The 18336-nt window shown below is 39.6% G+C and overlaps 1 protein-coding gene across 1 annotated transcript in view; it reads right to left on the reverse strand.

Annotated features, from left to right (window-relative positions):
• LOC145445046 (serine/threonine-protein kinase PAK 5-like) overlaps nt 1-18226 on the reverse strand; it is a 25515-nt gene extending 7289 nt beyond the window's left edge. Inside the window, exons 1-10 of the mRNA XM_080323140.1 lie at nt 17917-18226; nt 16382-16515; nt 13970-14298; nt 10599-10829; nt 6878-7003; nt 6639-6805; nt 5378-5724; nt 2633-2753; nt 1478-1648; nt 484-744 (exon numbers count right to left, since the gene is read on the reverse strand). Of these exons, the coding sequence (XP_080179266.1) occupies nt 484-744; nt 1478-1648; nt 2633-2753; nt 5378-5724; nt 6639-6805; nt 6878-7003; nt 10599-10829; nt 13970-14298; nt 16382-16515; nt 17917-18117 (2088 nt within the window). The 5' untranslated portion in view covers nt 18118-18226. The remainder of the gene's footprint in view (nt 1-483; nt 745-1477; nt 1649-2632; nt 2754-5377; nt 5725-6638; nt 6806-6877; nt 7004-10598; nt 10830-13969; nt 14299-16381; nt 16516-17916) is intronic.
• Between the last annotated feature and the right edge of the window lie 110 nt (nt 18227-18336).

Here is an 18336-nt window from a genome sequence, read left to right on the forward strand (position 1 = left end):
TTTTTCGACTCGTCGCCCCTATATCAATCTCGACACAAGTTTCTGCACCCCCCCCCATATTCACGGATCTTAAAAATAGGACATATAGACGGGAAATTTATTCAACTAAATCTGATCGCTGGTGAATTTACTAAAAAAGGCCATTTTCCGAGGTGGTAGGTACTCGGAAAACCCCACATGTACTTTCCTTTGAATTGACCTTTTTTAGCGTCATATGCAGAATGCGCGTGCTTTTTTTGGACATGTTAATTAAATATATTTCACTGGAAGTTCTAACATTTTCGCCCCTTTGGTATTTTCGCATCCTTGTTCCTCGATATCGCACAAAAAATAACGAGTCAAGTCACGGCTCGAGTCATTAGAACACTGTTCCAACCACAACCTTTACCATGGAAAATATAGTTTATGATCACATGAAACACCACAGACCTTGACATCTTCACGAAGAACACTTGCGGATAAGAAAGTACACCAGAACCTCACCTTGCCGTCTTGTGCCAGTAGTATCGAGTCACTTTTGATGTCGCGATGGATGACCCCGGCGTTGTGCAGGTACGCCAAAGCCTGCAGCACGGACACGCACACCGTGGCGATCTGCGGCTCGTTCATCCGGGTCTTTGTGACGATGTCGGTCAGCGCGCCGCCCTCCAAGTACTCCATGACCACCCAGAGCTCGTTCTCGACGATGAAGCTGCTGTACATGTCCACGATGTTTTCGTGGTGGTACTCGCGCATTATCACCACCTGGATAAGGGTGTGACGCAAGGGCGGTTAGAGTAGTACAAGGGGAACTGCTATCTAGGGGTGGGCTCAATGATTCGAGTCGTGTAGTCGAGTCGTGCCCTATCTAAGTACTCTGAGAGTACTCTGAGTACTCTGAATTATATTGTCCAAGAGAATTATAGTTTGATGTGCTTTTCCCGGTATGGAAGCCTGGAAGCCTCTATTGGTCGTATTAGTGTGATACTCATGGACGGAAAGTCTCATATGGTACTGAATTTGGAATCGATTATGCCCACCTGCCCAGACTTACTGTTAAAGTGATGCAAGGTGCGAGTGTGCGCTAAGTCAGCCGGTTTATATCACGAATGCACTCAATGACGCAAATCTGTTTCAAAACTGAATTCCAAAGTAAAAAACTTTCAAACCATCGTAATGAGTATATGGAGTCGTAACCAACGAGACCACATTGGCGGATGTGTGGTCATCATTACTACTATTTGAGTTTGTGTAGTTCAATGGATTTTAGGGATGGGTAAAAGACAAGGTTTTAAAAGTAATTTAGTAGTTAGATGTGGGAATTTCCTTTGTCAATCTGTTATAACTTCAAAAGTTATGAACTGGTTCTCTGCGACAAAGGAACAACTGCTTCTGTTATCTACCCGTGCCAAATCAGAAAACATTAAACCCACAGAAGCAGCCGTAGTCTAGTACTGACCGCTCTGATTACCTTGTCATCCTCTCCATTAAATCTCACCTCGTTGAAAAGCAGCTCTCTTCTTTGTTGCTTTCTAAGATCCATCTTCTTCACCGCGACCTGACGCCCGGTCCCACGTTCCGTGGCAATGCACACGATCCCCGTCGAGCCCTCGCCGATTTTCAGGAAGTTTTCCAGGCTCTCCCTCGGGTCGCCGGGACATACCACCATCTGTAATACGAGACAGAATCGAATTCAGTGGGTTACAGCTGCCAGTGTTCCTACTCAAGAGAGTTAATGCCATAAATCTCTACAGTATTAATTTACAAGTTGAAATGGAAGACAGAGCCTGGATGAAAAGAATTCGGGCGATTAGTTTAGGGGTCGCATATTTTTTGCAGTTAATCGGTGATGGCGATTTATGAGAGTGCAAGATGCATCTCCGTGACTAATGCAAAGGGACTAATGACAATACAAATAGGTGCCATTTTCGAAAATATATTCACACTGTTGCTGCGACAATTTTACAGATGAAATCAATGCGAAATTACTTTCTATTTTCCCAAACCCATAACACAGCGAGACAGTAACTTTGATACCATATAAAACTCTTAGGTTGAAGTAAAAGATGTTTAAACACACAGCAAGTACTGGAAGTAGGCAAAATGTACTAAGAACCCCAGAAAAGTAGAAGTAAAGAAAAGGTATTCGGATGGAATAAAAGCTTTCGTTTCTCGGGAAATGCAACAGTTGGCGATGCTTACAGCTGGGAATTAACATTATTGACTTGATATCATGGCAGATTAAGTAATGATGTCATCGTACAGGCCGATCCTGATATTCCTCTGGACGCAGATATCGGCCGGGGCACAGCCATTATTCCACAGAGTTGGAGTCCTAGACTTTGTTGGTACACAATCGAGTTGCAGTGAGATTAGATTCATCTGACTGACCGACAAATTTTAGTCGGATTTACAAATTTCTTTGTCACGGTATCAGGACCAGGGGAGAGAGTCGGTACTTTACAGTTACTGATTCGTGACTCGGTGGTATAACTTTGAATTTTTGGGCGTTCCAAGATCAATTGCGGCTCTGATTGTAAGTCACCACCCTCGTTCAACATGCCATTACAGAAGAAATATGCAGGATCACGATTCCGTATTGATAAAACCGAAAATAAAAGAGGACAAGGAGCTCGCGGTCGACACAAAGTACCTGTAGAGCTGCTTTAAACTGTTCATGCGTCACAATTTGCTGGTCGTTTTGGTCTTTTTGCTTCGCTAATGCTTCTTGTGCCGCGGGCGGAGGAATGGAGCCGGAAGGTTCCCGATGATGTCTGAAATTACAGCAGTGTTTAAGCAAATCACGAGTGTGTTACAGTCACACATGTAGAGTTTAGAGCTACGTTTATTTGAATAGCTGATATACGGTGCAGATAACTGAACATGAACAAAGCTTTCAAAAATACTTACATACCATAATGTCAATTAGCTCAATCTCTTTCAAGAGTTACCAGTGCAACAAAGGAAATAAAGCAGAGATCCAAACCGAATTATGAAGGGAAAATTCAGGATTAATAAAAATAACATCAATAGAAACCGATATGTTCAGGGGTTCAGCAACAACGCAGCATAAAATGCTAGTGAGAGCGCAAGACAAACAACATACACGGTACTGGTGAACAGTCGACGAATGTAGAATTGCAGAAAAAATGCTGGAATAATAACAAGAACAGAGAACAGCTTCACAATGAGAGCTTACAAGCACAAGTGCGAGATATTGTGTTGTGTGACCTCTGACCCCGTGACTACCGTTTACAGGAATTCCTTCTGGTTCGGGCTCTGCGGTTTGTCGAATGTGGATTCCAATGTGGATAAGTGGATTGTAGATTGGATAGTTCAGAAAACATATCGTAGAAATAATTTTGAGGGCAAACCGGGTTATCAATGTTGGCCAATGGATGAATTGTTTGTTTATGATTACAAATTGTCTTCGGACTTTCTGCTGTTTACACTTGTTTGACACAGGGACATGTGTTTTGATAATTGTGTTTCTTAATATCATATGACACGTAATAGGTGGAATATGGGCAGTGAAGGATGGAGAATCCGGCATCTAGTTAATAAGTAATATTTATGACTGTCATCTAGTTCTTAAGAGTCTAATTTTCAATGCCTTCAAATCAAAGTGACATCCACGATCTACCCAATCTCAATATAGACGGGAAAAGAATATATGACAAAATAAAATTGTGTGACATCACACCTCTGTATGTATCTTCCATAATGTACTGTGACACGAAATATTGCACAGAGCAGAAGTCACTTGAATTAAAATGATTAATTGAAGCTGTATCATTCAATTATTGTCTCATTATCATAAAACCAACAATATAGATTTAAAGATTGCTAATTTGGAGCCGGATTTAACACTGCGTTACGCGCAATTAAACCTATTAAATATGGCCCGGCACATTTGATCTCATCCTGTATCTAAATCAATTGCCGATTAGCCTCAGATCTTTTCCAGAATAGCATCGAGACCGGAGAAAGTCTCGTTTTCGAAAATGCTGACGGTTACCTTACGCATGTCAGAATTCTCTAAATTCTTGTTTGCAATGTCACAAATACCGGGCATAACTGCTTTTCAGTGAAAAACAGATACATCACTAATTACATATCAGTGGTCTAGCAGTCTCCTTTGATATCAAAATTGGCCATCACACCTACAGAAAACTATTTCAAGAGCCAATTCATTGCAATTACCTTGTACAATGTATTCTAGAGCCGAAATATTGCGTAGTTTAGTCGCCAAGGGTATATGCTTACAAGTTACAATAACACTTACAAAAGTTTTCACAAGGAAGTAGATGAAAACAACTTGGCTACGTTAAATCCCCTTGAGAGCGGAGCCGTAAATGTGGCACAATGCTACAACAAGGTGCCAAGATTACGAGTAGCTTGATAACACTTTGGAATATCTCATTCACGGTAGGCACTTGAAAGCACTCGAGTTGAAATGACACTTAGTCTGTCACGAATGCTTGTCAAATTCAAGTCAATCGCTTCACGTTAGCATGGCTTACTACAGATACAATTCATGATTGCAATCTCTATTCAGGAAATTGAACACTGTGCTTTGAGCACGGATAAAACTTTGTCTTGCTGAAGTGTGGATACCGCTACAAATAATGAATTCTGATACTACGTTCCTTATCACCGTATGGTTCACCGTATCTCAATTAATTGCTATCGAACAGACATAAATAAGATGTGCATTGAGTTGGCCATAACACAAAATGATAAGATCATCTTGGAGGTACAGACTAGCAATATACAATTGAATAGTATGTTCATACTGAAATGAACCCGAATATTTTTGGCTGACATTCGTCAGGGGTAATCGTCAGCAAAGAGCGGCGAATTGGAAAGGACATTGTCACATTGTATACCAACAAGTGTAAGTGCAGTCTTCGAAAACGCATTCCGTTACAATGATACAGGGGCTATTTCACGCGTTTCTCTTGACAAATTCACACATAAAACTGATAAAATGTTATCCTAAACCTGTTTGCAACTTTACAAAGTCCAAAGCCGCACATTAATAATATATTGATTTCCTCACTTTTATAGTTTTGGCTGTATTTAACATGTAGGCTACCATTTAGTGACAGACGAAATACCGGTACCGTATGAATAATGTGGTAACTTTACACTTCACTATTCTACAAAGATGAAATGAAACGCCTGTTTTGGCCGTCCGAGTCTCGAGTCATATGACTTGATCAAGTCGAGTCATTTTCGGTATTTCAAGAAATTGACTTGTCATTACAATCACGGTAATTTAAACTTTATGAAACTATTCAAGTGGAAATAATATGAAAAAGGAGAACTACTTTGCTGCTGACCACCTCTATTGTGACGAGACACCCAAACTTTGAAAACCGCCAATACCACCTACCTCTGTTCCCTGTCGCCCCGGTCGTCTCTATGTCTCCTATGTTGCCCGCGATCGTCACGGTGTTTCTTATCATGCCGTCGGGACTGCGAGTCGTCCGCGTCCCCCCTGTGCCGCTCATCCTCGCGACGCCTATGCCTAGACTCTGGCTTGTCCCGGGAACGTCCGTCATCCGGAATACCGGGCTTGTGACGGCGGTCGTTGTGGCTTTCGTGGAGATTGTTTGACGGAAGGGGTGCCGTTTTAGAAGGGGCCGAGGCGGCTGTTGCGCTGCCTCCGCTGACCGAAGAGCCGCGGCTGGAGTTGCTGCTTCGCGAGCCCATTTGCGGATTGTAAGGTGGCGGTTCTTTCTGAGAAATGAAATGGCGGAGATTTACTGGCAATAGCGTTACTCCTGCATGTGACATCACTAGAAATAGTTACCATTGAATTCTGCACTTGGCGGCCCCAAATCCTTAGGTAACAAACCATGACACCAACCTAACCTCAAACCCGAATACATTAATACAATGCACAATGCGAATATACAATGTCATACATACCAAGCGATGAGTGCCGAATTCAACATTCACGTTTAAATTCAGTGAGAAATTCATTGTCGAATTTTATAACAATATTGAAGGATCGCTTGATCACGATCATAATATTTATTAGGGCAAGTTTTTGTTGCAGTCAAATCCGTGGAAAGTTGCATTTATTTTTCACAAAAGTTGCAATAAAAGGTTGCACTAATGGACAAGTTCCTCGGAATTATTAGGGTATGAGGTACTCGAATTGATCCGTATCCAAGGCACTGTAGCAAAACTCGGTGTTGGCGACTTCAACATCATTAATAGCACTAAAAATGGACCAAGTGAAAATCTATTTGTCGGCGCTCTAGCACGAATGTACGTCAAATCAGAAAGGACCTCAAATTTAAACGACTGTGAAATAATGAAGCCATATATTTACATATAGTATATACAGATATTTCCAGTAAAAAGTTAGTTGCATGAAAAATCGAAAAAGTTACAAAAAGTTGCATGAAAAGAATGGAGAAAAGTTGCAAAGAGTTGCAGTACAAAAATCCTCCAAACAGCTTAAAACACCATACTACATAACTTATGAGTATTTAGGAAGCTGCCGGAAGCCGTAAAGTTGCAAAAGTTGTAAAAACTTGCCCTAGTATTACATGTCAGAACAACTGTCATAGATCAGCGTGAGTCAGCATAAAAGTACGAATGAAGCCCTAACATTGCAGTTCCCACACACCGACGGTACTTACGTATTCTTTACGATTGTTAGTTGGGTAATCTCTTCGACTCTGTTGGGGCGGTTCGGGAGGCGGGGCCCGCAGGGGCGAGCCCGTCTGGTCCGCATGTTTCAAAGCTAACCCGCCGCTGGTGATTGGAATATTTGGCTTTCTTCGGTTTTGCGGACTTTTGTGCTCCTCTTCAAAAGAACATGTGCGTAAAATCGCCGAATTGTGTTCCGCAAGGCGCGGAATGCGGATTGATAACGTACCGGGTATTCTAGAGGCGGTTCTCTGGCGATCTTGCTCGCTCGGCCTTTCCTTTACTTTTTCGACACGCTGTCCGGTGTGACGAGAATGATTTTCATGCCCCCTGTCGCTCACGTCGTATCCGACATCTCAAGAGAAAAAGTCGAAACAGTAATCAACTTGGATCAGGACAGGCATTTCATTGTAACTATGAAGAATAGTAAATTTACCGCATCTTTGATATTTCGTCTATCAGTATCGGTACCAGTACGTGAAAAGTAGGACCAGAAACGGGGCAGGTGCGTAAAATTACCAGGCTATATTATGAATGCAGGGCATTCGATATCACCGAAGTTGTAAAAAAGTGGCTTGAAATCGACTCAATTCCAAAACTAAACAGTGAACACAATGACTTGGACACGAGTCTCAATACTGTGACTTGGACTCAACACTCTTGGACTCGGACTTGACTCGGTGGTGGATTGCAAATGACTCGATATAACTCGAGTCAAAACTGTACAAGTAAGATTGACTTGTGACTAGCTTACAATCCTGGTTCGTACCGACATGGTTTTGGTTTGGTCAATCGGTTTGTAATAATTATGGTAAGCGAATATATCGATAGAAAAATACGTTAGGCTTATACTGCGGACACTAGATCTTATATGTGAACGAGAACATGACAATGGTAACAAATTACAATTTTCTTTTTGGATACCTTGTACAGACGAGTGTGTTCAAACAAGTTATTATTGTAAAAATCGACTAAAGGCAGTATGTAGTTTCTTTGTACTTAATTCATAGATAATAATCAGCTAAGTCATTCTGAAGAACTTATCATGAGTGATACCGGTAGACTACTTGACTTATTAGCTTGTGTCCACAATATCTGTTATGATAGGCAACAGGACAGAATAGGTGAAAACCAATTATCACGTCTGAGCGTGCATTGCCAGTTTTAGGTACATTCCAATTTGTGGATTACTTGAAGAAAAAAAAACAGGGTGATCCCTTTTCAAAAATGTATAAAAATGTATACAGTTTGAAAGCTCCTGAGAAAGGACAAATAAGTGATAATAATTACCATCCCTAAGTCATTCACCTTATCTTCAAAACGGCTTCTCAAGGCACCACTGGTAATTAGTTGGAGAGAGGTGCTCATTATAATAATAATAATATAATAATATAATAATTTATAGAGCGCCGAATATAACAATATATCATTACTACACTAGGGCGCTGTACATAAAAGGCAATAAAATATAAAAGTAAACGATATGTATAAAAGACGAAGTGCATAGTTGTAGGGCGGAATGAACACTACATTATTAGCTTAGAAATACATTTTTGTTTGCATAAAGCACCGGAAAACAACTTGAGGTTTATACAAGCCCTTTCATAGATCACAGCAGGTGTGACAACAAAAGCATAATGTTGATCTAGAAGCAAAAACAGGTCTTCAAAGTTCAAACCGAGTTCAGCAGGAAATAGGTTGTTTCTCATTCGTCAAAAATGAACAATGCTGAAGTGGTAGTGATTCGAAACTTCCGGAGAAAAATATCATATCTCCGTATGTAGTTTAGATCAAGTTCATAAATTTCGCAAAGCAATATTTGCAAGAAGAGAGGTTATCAGATCGCGACGATCTCAATTATCGAGGCTCTAGAATATCGGTACTTTGATGTCACGATTCACGATGGCCAGATATTTATAGATGCAAGAAGTGGAATTTTTTTACAGAATATGAATATAAACATACCGGCATTCAAATTTCCGACATGGTTGAGCTTCACACTGGTCGATAATCAGAATTTAAAGTACAAGGAGCAACAAAAAATCAATATCTTGTGACTTAACAGGTGGACAATTGGACAGGATTGATCTATTTGTGAATCGATGTACACAGAAATTACTAAAACGAAGAATAAAAGGTGCTTGCATGTGGCGTATGTGCATTATGCAAATGTTAACATGTATGACAGGGGAAAATAAGTTATTATGAAACAATATTGACATACGGTAACTAACTTGTTATGCATCAACATCAGTTACAACGGTTTGACATTTATGAACTAACCTCTATCATATACAGGCCTACATAATATACGATAAATCAAGTCCAACATAATAAATAGGCAAGCAGTCACTAATGACTAGGGCGATTTTTTGACATGTCAAAATTTGTCAAAATTGTTTACAAAGTCAAAAATTTTTTGACCTCCGCATTTCGTTTGTATCATAGATTTTGCACTGTGTGTGAACATATCATTTGATATTTTACAGCTTTTAACCTACTTTATAGGCCCACCTTTATAGACAGCCCATTGTGAATCATAAACGGTCAAATGAAACAAATAGGTTAACATGGTGTTATGGTCAACGTACCACAATATCCTAACTGAAGCATGACTGCTTGGGCATTGCATGGTTCCTATATCAAGAAGTGCATGATGAAAAATTGTGATGTAGACAGACATTGTCAGAATGAAGTAACACAGTGTGTCACCAGCAGTGTACGCACAACTTCAGTGTTGTCAGCCAACAACTGCTGCTGTTGAACGTTCTTTCTCCATTCTTGGCAAGCTACTGCTGGGCCAGACACTTTCTACTCGAGAATGTAGGAAACTATATTTTGTTGTACCACAACAAATTTCAATTATTTTTACCATAATACGTGATGCAACTACTGGAATTCTTCATAGGGCCAGATTTCATTGAAATGCTAGTTTTTTCAGGTAAAAATTTCTCAGTTTTCAAGTCAGAAACCTTTTTTTTTCAGTCCTAAGTACTTCGTAAGAACAGACAGTGACAACCAGAAATGAAGATAAGTAGTACAATTTTAACATTATGTGGGAAAACACCTAATTTGCATACGTGAGGTCAAAATTCATTTTTTTAGGTAAAAAAAATCGCCCTAGCAATGACACAACAACCTGAAAGAATGCAAAGAAATAGTAAAACCTATATCACCCATACATCGTGTTGTAGCTGGCAAAATATCAAGACAGTATCTCAGGTACAAAAACCGTGGAAGGGCAACCTTACAATGCAATTTCAGTCCCTTGAGAATCATTTCACTTCAGTTTACAGATTAGTGCAGTACTCTGGCCAACTACCAAGGAATATTCGCGCTGATCAATAACCCAGGGAAATCTCGTCAAGGAAACATGGAAGGATAAATCAATAACTTTTTAATCTATGCCAAGATTCATTAAAATTGATGCCGACATAAGGCACTGTTGCGCAAGAGATCAATGAACGAAAAAATTGTACCCGAATGTGATTCATGAAATGCGTGCCATCCCGTATAACCGATGCAGCCACCTGCGGTATTACAACCATGCAATTGATGTCAACCAAAGATTGCAGAAAAATCAAGCATGAACATGATTAGGGAAATAGGGATGAAATGAAAGGACACATGAGCAAGAGAACCATGAAGAAGAGTAAGAGATTTCCAGTACGGTATGTCACGATTGAATGTGCACCAGAAGATGGTTTCAGGACCCACTTTTCTTCCTATTTCCTTATCTATATTTGTAACATATTTGAGATGCATGTTCACTAAAGGGAAAGTAACTCAAAACTGGTCATCACTGGCACTGCTATTCCAACTTTTGCTAGTTTTACATAGTCAAATAGAGTCTACACATACATGTTAGTAGTTATTAAAAGGCGAAATCACTGGGAAGACCAGCATGCGCCTTATCTGTTAGCGATCCCGGTAATTTGAAAATCACATACCTCGCTGAGTGCTATCTTCAAGTGTCGTTTTCCGATGGTGCTTTTCATGTTTTGGTGGTTTGTTGGTTGAGTAAAAGTCTCCGTTGGCGCCGTGCTTGTCGCGGTACTGATTTTCTCCGTCCCACGCATGGCTTTGGTCAACACCGTTCATTTTAGGTTGATATTTGGAGGGTAAGGCAGAGTATTGGCCGCGAGATGGCGGCTTGTGATCTCGGGGTTGCGACCTGTCATCTGAAAAAATCATGGATAGGAAGCTGTAGAGGATTCCAGATCCTAGCACATTTGGCTGAAATGGCAATTTTGTGCAAGATTCGGTTTTCTCGTGAACATATCTCATTTGCGACACATACATTAAAACAATCTATCTCGTTATGCGCGAGTTCTAATCAGATGCATTCAGGAAAGGGTGATTTGAACATAATCTTCTAACCGTACCGCCATACCGATATTATGCTCTTAGACCAGATAGTTTCCATATTCAATTCTAGAGAGCTCATGAGATCATACAAACGGTTACACACATAAGTGTACATCCGTAGGCATTGGGACTGTTCTAAAAGACCTTTTTCTCACAAATTTTAACGACATTGAGACTGATTACAAAACACTTCACACCAAACTTGGCTCAACTTCAACCAGCATCAGTTTTCCAGTCATCCAGCAAATCAGCATCACGTGTTTTTCTAATAATTAGCAATGTCTTCATCCACAGTCTAATGTAGGCTACTCTGAAGATGAAAACACATAGAAAAAGCATCACTCTCCCCTTCAGGCGTGCCTGGAAAACGATGTTTGGATGTGGTGAATTGACGACACTTGCCAAGTGCTGTAGAAAGCATTATTTTATAAAATGGTCCAAATGGCCGCTGCTCGCAGCTACTGGCTGGAATTGAGCCTGACAATTCCATCACTATGTCAGAGAAACTAGGAAAACAACTCCTTTTTAACAGCCGAAATGCGTATGGTCCATGTGACTTTACTACTAAACAGCCCGCTTAGTGACTATTTCTATCCAATGGCTACTGAAGCAGTGAATTTTATACATTAGGAACATAATTTACCACCAAATACATGGGAATAGACATGTAAAAAATAAATAAGGCGAGAGACATTACAGATACACCATCATGAGTATGTCACTGTATGACATATATTATGCAATGCATGTACAATGTACATTGTACTATATAGGTAATAATCTTTATTCATCTCAAGTCCAGAAATAGATCATGAATACCAAAAGTAACCTACAATCCATGCTAAGTAAGGAGCTATTAATTCCACACTTGACTGAATATGACACGGTGATTCACTGTCGGAATTGGGGCTCTACAAAGGCATCTAGAACTTCCTACAAGTTTTTCTATAAACAAATATGCTCATATACTGACTAGTCGCACTGATAATGATCACACGGTTACCATAAAATGTTAACCCTGCTTCAAAACGGAATTAGTTGTACATGCCAACCTTCTCGTACTAATCTGGCATGCTATATCTGAAATTGATTAATTTTTTCCTTATCATGGACTTCACGTTAAATGATTGCCTCGGGGTGGCACTGCCTATAATATTATTGCTTGGTGTGATTGAAATACTTTCCTACACAAGACATGGCCGTGCTCATGAATCAATTCACAAAACAATAAGTCGCTTCATGAGCAAGCATGACATTTTCCCATGGAAATTGCTTGAAGACAAATTATAAGTGGACTACCTTTCCATGTCAATAACAGCGTGACCTCGGCCTGATTGTTATTGCACTTACAAGGTATCGCCTAAAACTTGTGAAAAAGTCACAGGATTAGTGGCAATGATTCTCAATACCATCTTTACTAACAGGAAGAGACAGTAAGTAGCAAAGTGCCGATCGATTTTTCATTTTGAATTAACTAAGCTTGGCGACCATGGACATAAAAGAGGAACACTATCATTTAAAATCTTTGCATTGTTTATTTATTGGAATGGGCAGGGCATCATCACAGAGCAACACAGGTTACACAGCCATCGACAATACAGTTCGAATTCTTAGCCATCTTCCACACCATTGAACCCACGGTGTGTAAGTACAATTAATAATCATATAGGTGGGTATTGTAAACCACAACACTGTCACATGGGCCTATTGTGTGCCTTGTCATTAAGCGCGAACAATGTATCAGAGCATAGTATCAGACGTTTTATGGGACCCAACCCATTCAACAAACAAAGTACCTAATCCGACGCGAAGGTGCATAGTAGGCACAGGGTCAAAGTTTCTATCGTTGGCACTCCAATATAATTTAAAAAAGTGGTAAACTTCTACTCATGCACAAGTAGAAGTTGCGATTTCCAAGTACGTAAAAACGTAAATATTCTAGGCCTAGTTTTGAGTAAAAAAACTGAAAACGATCAAGCAGAATTAGGCTAAAATCACAACCACCCTAAGAAGTAGTACAGTGGTTCTCAATCTTTTTGTCTCCGCGGACCCCCTTTGGGCTGCACGGACCACCCCCACCCCCCCGTATCAGTTCAAATTTAGTTCAATTATCGTGGAACCGTTATCTATCTTGTGCAAATATTAACTGTCGGTAAGATAGCGATAAAGAACAAAAAATAACTTTTCTTGAAAATAACGTCATACGATTTATGTGGAAATTGGTAAGACTTCTGTAACTGCATTTCTGAAATACGCGGTTGTGACTTGAAAATCTAAGCGTAACGCTTCAGACGACACCGCTGGGTATGATAGATATGGCGGTGGCGGTTGGCCGACATATGAGCATGAGACACATTGGAAAACGACGGTTCAGCATGAAACACTTCAGCATGTGTCTATCTGGCATGTGACTTTATAACCTAAAAACTTACCCTAACCCGACACATAGCCCTGAAATTAACCCTTATATATATCCTAACCCCAAGCCCAACCATAAATCCAACTCTCACCCACCCTGAACCCGTAATTCAACCCAGATGCTCATGTACCGCGTGCCAAAGTGTCGCATGCTATAATGCCTCACGATCACATGTCCATGGACCATATATCGCATCAAAATTGAGAAACATAACATATAAATCATAACCTAGTCATTTCTATCTAGCAGCTCGTCTTGATGTTTTTCTGAAATAGCGCAACAACACATCTCTAAACAGCGACGTTTGTACCAGTAGGCTATTGGCAGCTAAAACGAGTTTGCTAAGCAGAGTTTTTCATCTCATATGGCCATTCTGTTTATGTTAGTCCTGAAGTTTCGGCAGTTATGAAGCGAAACTGCCTCCTGATTTCTCGAATTAAGAAAATACAAATTAGGCTGTCCACCATTTTGCAAATTTGGAGGTTTCGCATCATCGTTAGCAGGTACCACAAGTGATCTTGAATTCAACAATACCTTCTCTGTCTTGCGCATGTCTTTCGCTGTGATGCCGGTTAGAATCCGATTCTTTTATGCGATCGCCTCTTTCATACGGCCTTTCCTCGTAATCCTTTCCGTGATGCTGCCTGCTTCCATCGGTGGAAATATTGTTCCTGCTGTCGCCGCGGTGTACGGTCCGCGAGCCAGACGACGAGTGTCGGTCTCGTGAGCTACGATGCGAATCCGAACTGTCTGAACCGTGCCGGCGCGATTTGCGATCGTTCCTCGGCTCGGGAGAGTCACGTTTGCTGCTGCTTCTTCGCGATGTGCCGTTGTAGCCGTCTTCTCGGACTGGATCGGGAATTCTAAGCGATATACCGGATATGACTAACGACTGACTTGGCATATGGCATAGCATCAGGTGGAACAGGACGTTGTGTATTTTGTTCCTTGATGTTTTTGCGGGATATACACCGACTCATGATATATATACACATGATCTGCGCATAATGCATATGCATTAGGGGTCTTCAAAAACATATTTTTTTTCTCAAATCGTACTGGCTACTTGATAAAATTGTTAGGTTACCTAATTTAAGCCTACACACCAAAGTTGGTTTAATTCCAACCAGTAGCCGCATTGCTACAGGAAAACAAAGTTTCTATTTATTATATGAAGATAAATACCCGGGTAACAAAAAATTTGAAAATGTTCTGTTCACCAATGTTCACCGATGTTCACCAAACTTGGTTCAATTCCAACCAGTGGAAGCGGAGTTATTGCCGTCGGAAAATTTGGATTATGAATAAAATAGTATTTATGGTGACTAATTCTTCAATTATTTAGTGGTGCCCACCGTAAATACTATTTTATTCAAATCCAGGGTCATGCGCAATGACTCAAGTTCAAGTCGAGTCAATACACAAATTGACTCGAGTCAAGTCGAGTCGTCAGAATTTCGTGACTCGAGTCGAGTCATGACTCGTGTCATTACAACCCTGGCTTCACCATTACGCTACCTTGACGAGTAATTGGCGTGGATTTGGATTTGAAAAATAGAGTAGATTTCAAAATGTCGACCAGGTTTGTATCGGATATGGATGTAATGCTTTTTCAATGCTGGACTGATGTTTAGAGAGAGAAGTAGTTTTTCCATTTTCACGGGGCATTTGTTACATTAGTGCTAGCCGTTAGTGTGACTTGGATGTGATTTGAAAAGAAATGGATTTTAAAATGTTGAATGCTGGACTTGTGTTTGGATGGAGAATTTCGAGTATTTGTCCATTTTCAAGCGCGATTCGCTACATAAATGCTAATCATTATTAGTTAGGCCTAGACTTGGGACTTATTCGAAAAAAATGGATTTTAAAATGTTGGTCAGATTGCGAATGATATTGATTAATGAATTTTAAGATGCTGGATCCAAATTAGGAGACAGAATTTCAATTATTTTCCAATTCTGAAGCGGCAATTGCTATATAAAAGCTAGTCATTAGTTAGAGTTGAATATGATTCGAAAAAATCTCAATTAAGATTTCAAAGCAATAAATTCGCTCTACAGAAGCACAATATGAATAACTTATACTAGTCCCTTGACTGAAGCGGTAATCGAGAAATTACCTTGCGAATTTGGAAGTTCCCACCAGCGATTGAACGTAGAGTTTGTGACGCTACGCACAGTTCTAAATTTTCAATACTAGGCTTGAGTACTTTTAAATAAGTTTATCATTTTCAACAGCGACTCGGAAGATGCTTTGCACATCATTGCTTTACTCGTACACGAGTATCATCGATTTGCTACCATCGTGATAGCCGGGTTACTATGCTGTAACATCCACAAGCCATAATCTTGTTGCGTTCGCTTCATGGGAAGCTATCAGTCTGACTTAATAATATCGTAACAGAAAATAGGTCCGGCGTATGTAACGCAAGTTAGTAATTAAGTTTCTTATCAGGTGAAATAAAGCTGGACGGCTTCCTGTTAAAAACGTGGAAAGCTTATGCGTGTAATACCATGAAAACTGACATTTTAGAAATATTCATAAAATTTTGAAATAAATGTCACAGACTCAAAATGCCAACATAACTTTTATCACGAAATCATTTTACCAAATCTAACCAGAGATGTATGGATGTTTGTTTTTTTAAGCCTGCAAAAGGACGCTGCACAAGCTGATATATAAACTTCAGAAATCATGACAAGGAGAACGGTGATGTGGAAAAATAGTATGTAGGTAGTAGCCTAGCGTAAAGTGGCCTCATTACCTACCAAAATCTGGTTTACTGGGCACAACTCCATCAAATACAAAACACACCATAAGTATCTCGATAGCGGTCCATTGCTCATTGCATTATTTGCTAATGCCAGTACAGTAGCGCGGCCTAAATCTACAACTAGCTTCCATCTTGAATATATATGTATCATTTTATATATATAGACAACAAACCTGTTGCTTGGAAGTCGTCTACTGGACGGTGGACTTTCCTTCCGCAAAGAATTTGAGCGTGTTACAGTGATGCTTGAAAGGTTTGGAATGGCTAAATGCCCAGAGATGCCCTTTTCTGACTTTCGTCTTCGATGCTAAGAAGAACAATGCAGCATGTTTCAGTACATCCGTACCGGTGCGTGTGAGGAAGTTATAACACAATTGAGGATGCGAACAATAGTGAAGCAACTCATATTTTCAATTAGCAACATTTCCTGAACACCGAATAGTTACATGCCGGTATTACCAAGTTCTACATCATAAATGCAGACCCTGTTCCCTTGTTTATTGCTCGATTATGATTCAAATATCAATGAAGAAATGGCAATATATCTGGGAGAAAATATTGCCTTTGATAAATGCCAACTGGAACAGCTTATGTCTTACGAAATAGGGCGAACATCAATGCTATTTCCAAAATGTTAAGTAGGGGTATAGGCCCAGGGGCGTAGCCAGCCGAAAAAAACGGGGGATATTTATAGAAAAGGGGGGTGCTTTTAATAGAAGAGGATGTTCCTATAGTTCTAACCTATCGATCAGGTTAAATGTTTGCACAAATGCAGATATTACAATGGTCAGATAATCTTCCTAGTGTTTGTGACTTCTTCATTCGCGTATCCTATACCTACCAATAAGTATACAACTACCAGAATGAGCCAAAATTTCAGCATTTCGCTGGTATACTGGTATCGGACCACAAATTCAGATTTATGATCAATTCTGTTATATTCAAATAAAACTAACAACATTATGCACATAATTTAGATGTAGTTTTTTTATAAGGCTTCTGCTAGAATTGTGACAAATGACGAGACAAATTAGATCTAGACTTGAAATTTATCATCATATCTACATCAAAGAATTAGCAATGTGAGAATTCTTTTATTATGTCTAGATGTCACTGGTCAGTGGTTAGTCAATTCACCTGAGCCTACACTAGCAAGCACACAAAATCTAGAGGTAAAGTTCTTATAGATCATTCTGTATATTATAGTGTTGTTACACACGTTCAAGTATGATATAATTGAGCAAAAATTTGAATTTGAGAAAAAAATGAAATTGCAATAGATTTGAAAAATTTGAAAACTGCAGTGTCTGCATACCTAATGGGATGCTGTTGAATAGGGCTAGAAATAGTAACTACCAACGTTGTATTGAAATATGGCTTGGAAACGGTAGAAGTTTGAGTGCTAACTGACATCTTATTATCATCATCATAAACCATAATAAACAAATTATTGATATTGATTTGGAATACTAAAATGTTAGCTAGGTCTGATTTATGGTTTGTGTGAAATGGTAAAGTGCTAGATGTTAACAAGACATGGGCAGAGGTAATGACATAACTCTATCTAAATTATTCATCTTGTATACCGCAGTAGTCTTGTAATGTGATTTGTTCTTGATTTTTATAGTTGAGTTTTTCCACGGTAACACCAATTGGAAGAGTAACACAATGATATGAGATAAATGTTGATATTTAGCTATTGTTTTACCTCATCTTCAAGTGGATCAACAGGTGTAATCGCAGATGCATCTACGAAAGGCTTTGGACGTTCCTTCTCCGGCAATATGCTTTGCCATTGAAATGGTAATCCAGTGAATTCACCTTCTTCGGTGTCAAATCCAGTGTGTACCCGATGTTCAAAATTGGAAGGTTCGGATATTAAGACCTTTTTCTTCTTTTTCGAGAACATCTTGAATGGGATAATCCACCGAAGACCGAAATTACTTCATTTAGCTACAGGCGGCTTACTTTCGTATTTTCGCTGAAGCGACACAAATCATCAGTTTCATCAATGTTGAGAGCCAGGTAGAGATTCATTCATTCCTTGAATAGTGTTTTATCAATACAAAACACAAAATTGCGATAAAATGATAAGATACGGAAAAAACTTGATGAATGTTATCAATTC

The sequence above is a fragment of the Botryllus schlosseri genome, chromosome 8, assembly GCF_051294905.1.
Source record: "Botryllus schlosseri isolate E-star chromosome 8, Bs_hap1, whole genome shotgun sequence".
In the NCBI taxonomy this organism is placed as follows: Eukaryota; Metazoa; Chordata; class Ascidiacea; order Stolidobranchia; family Styelidae; genus Botryllus; species Botryllus schlosseri.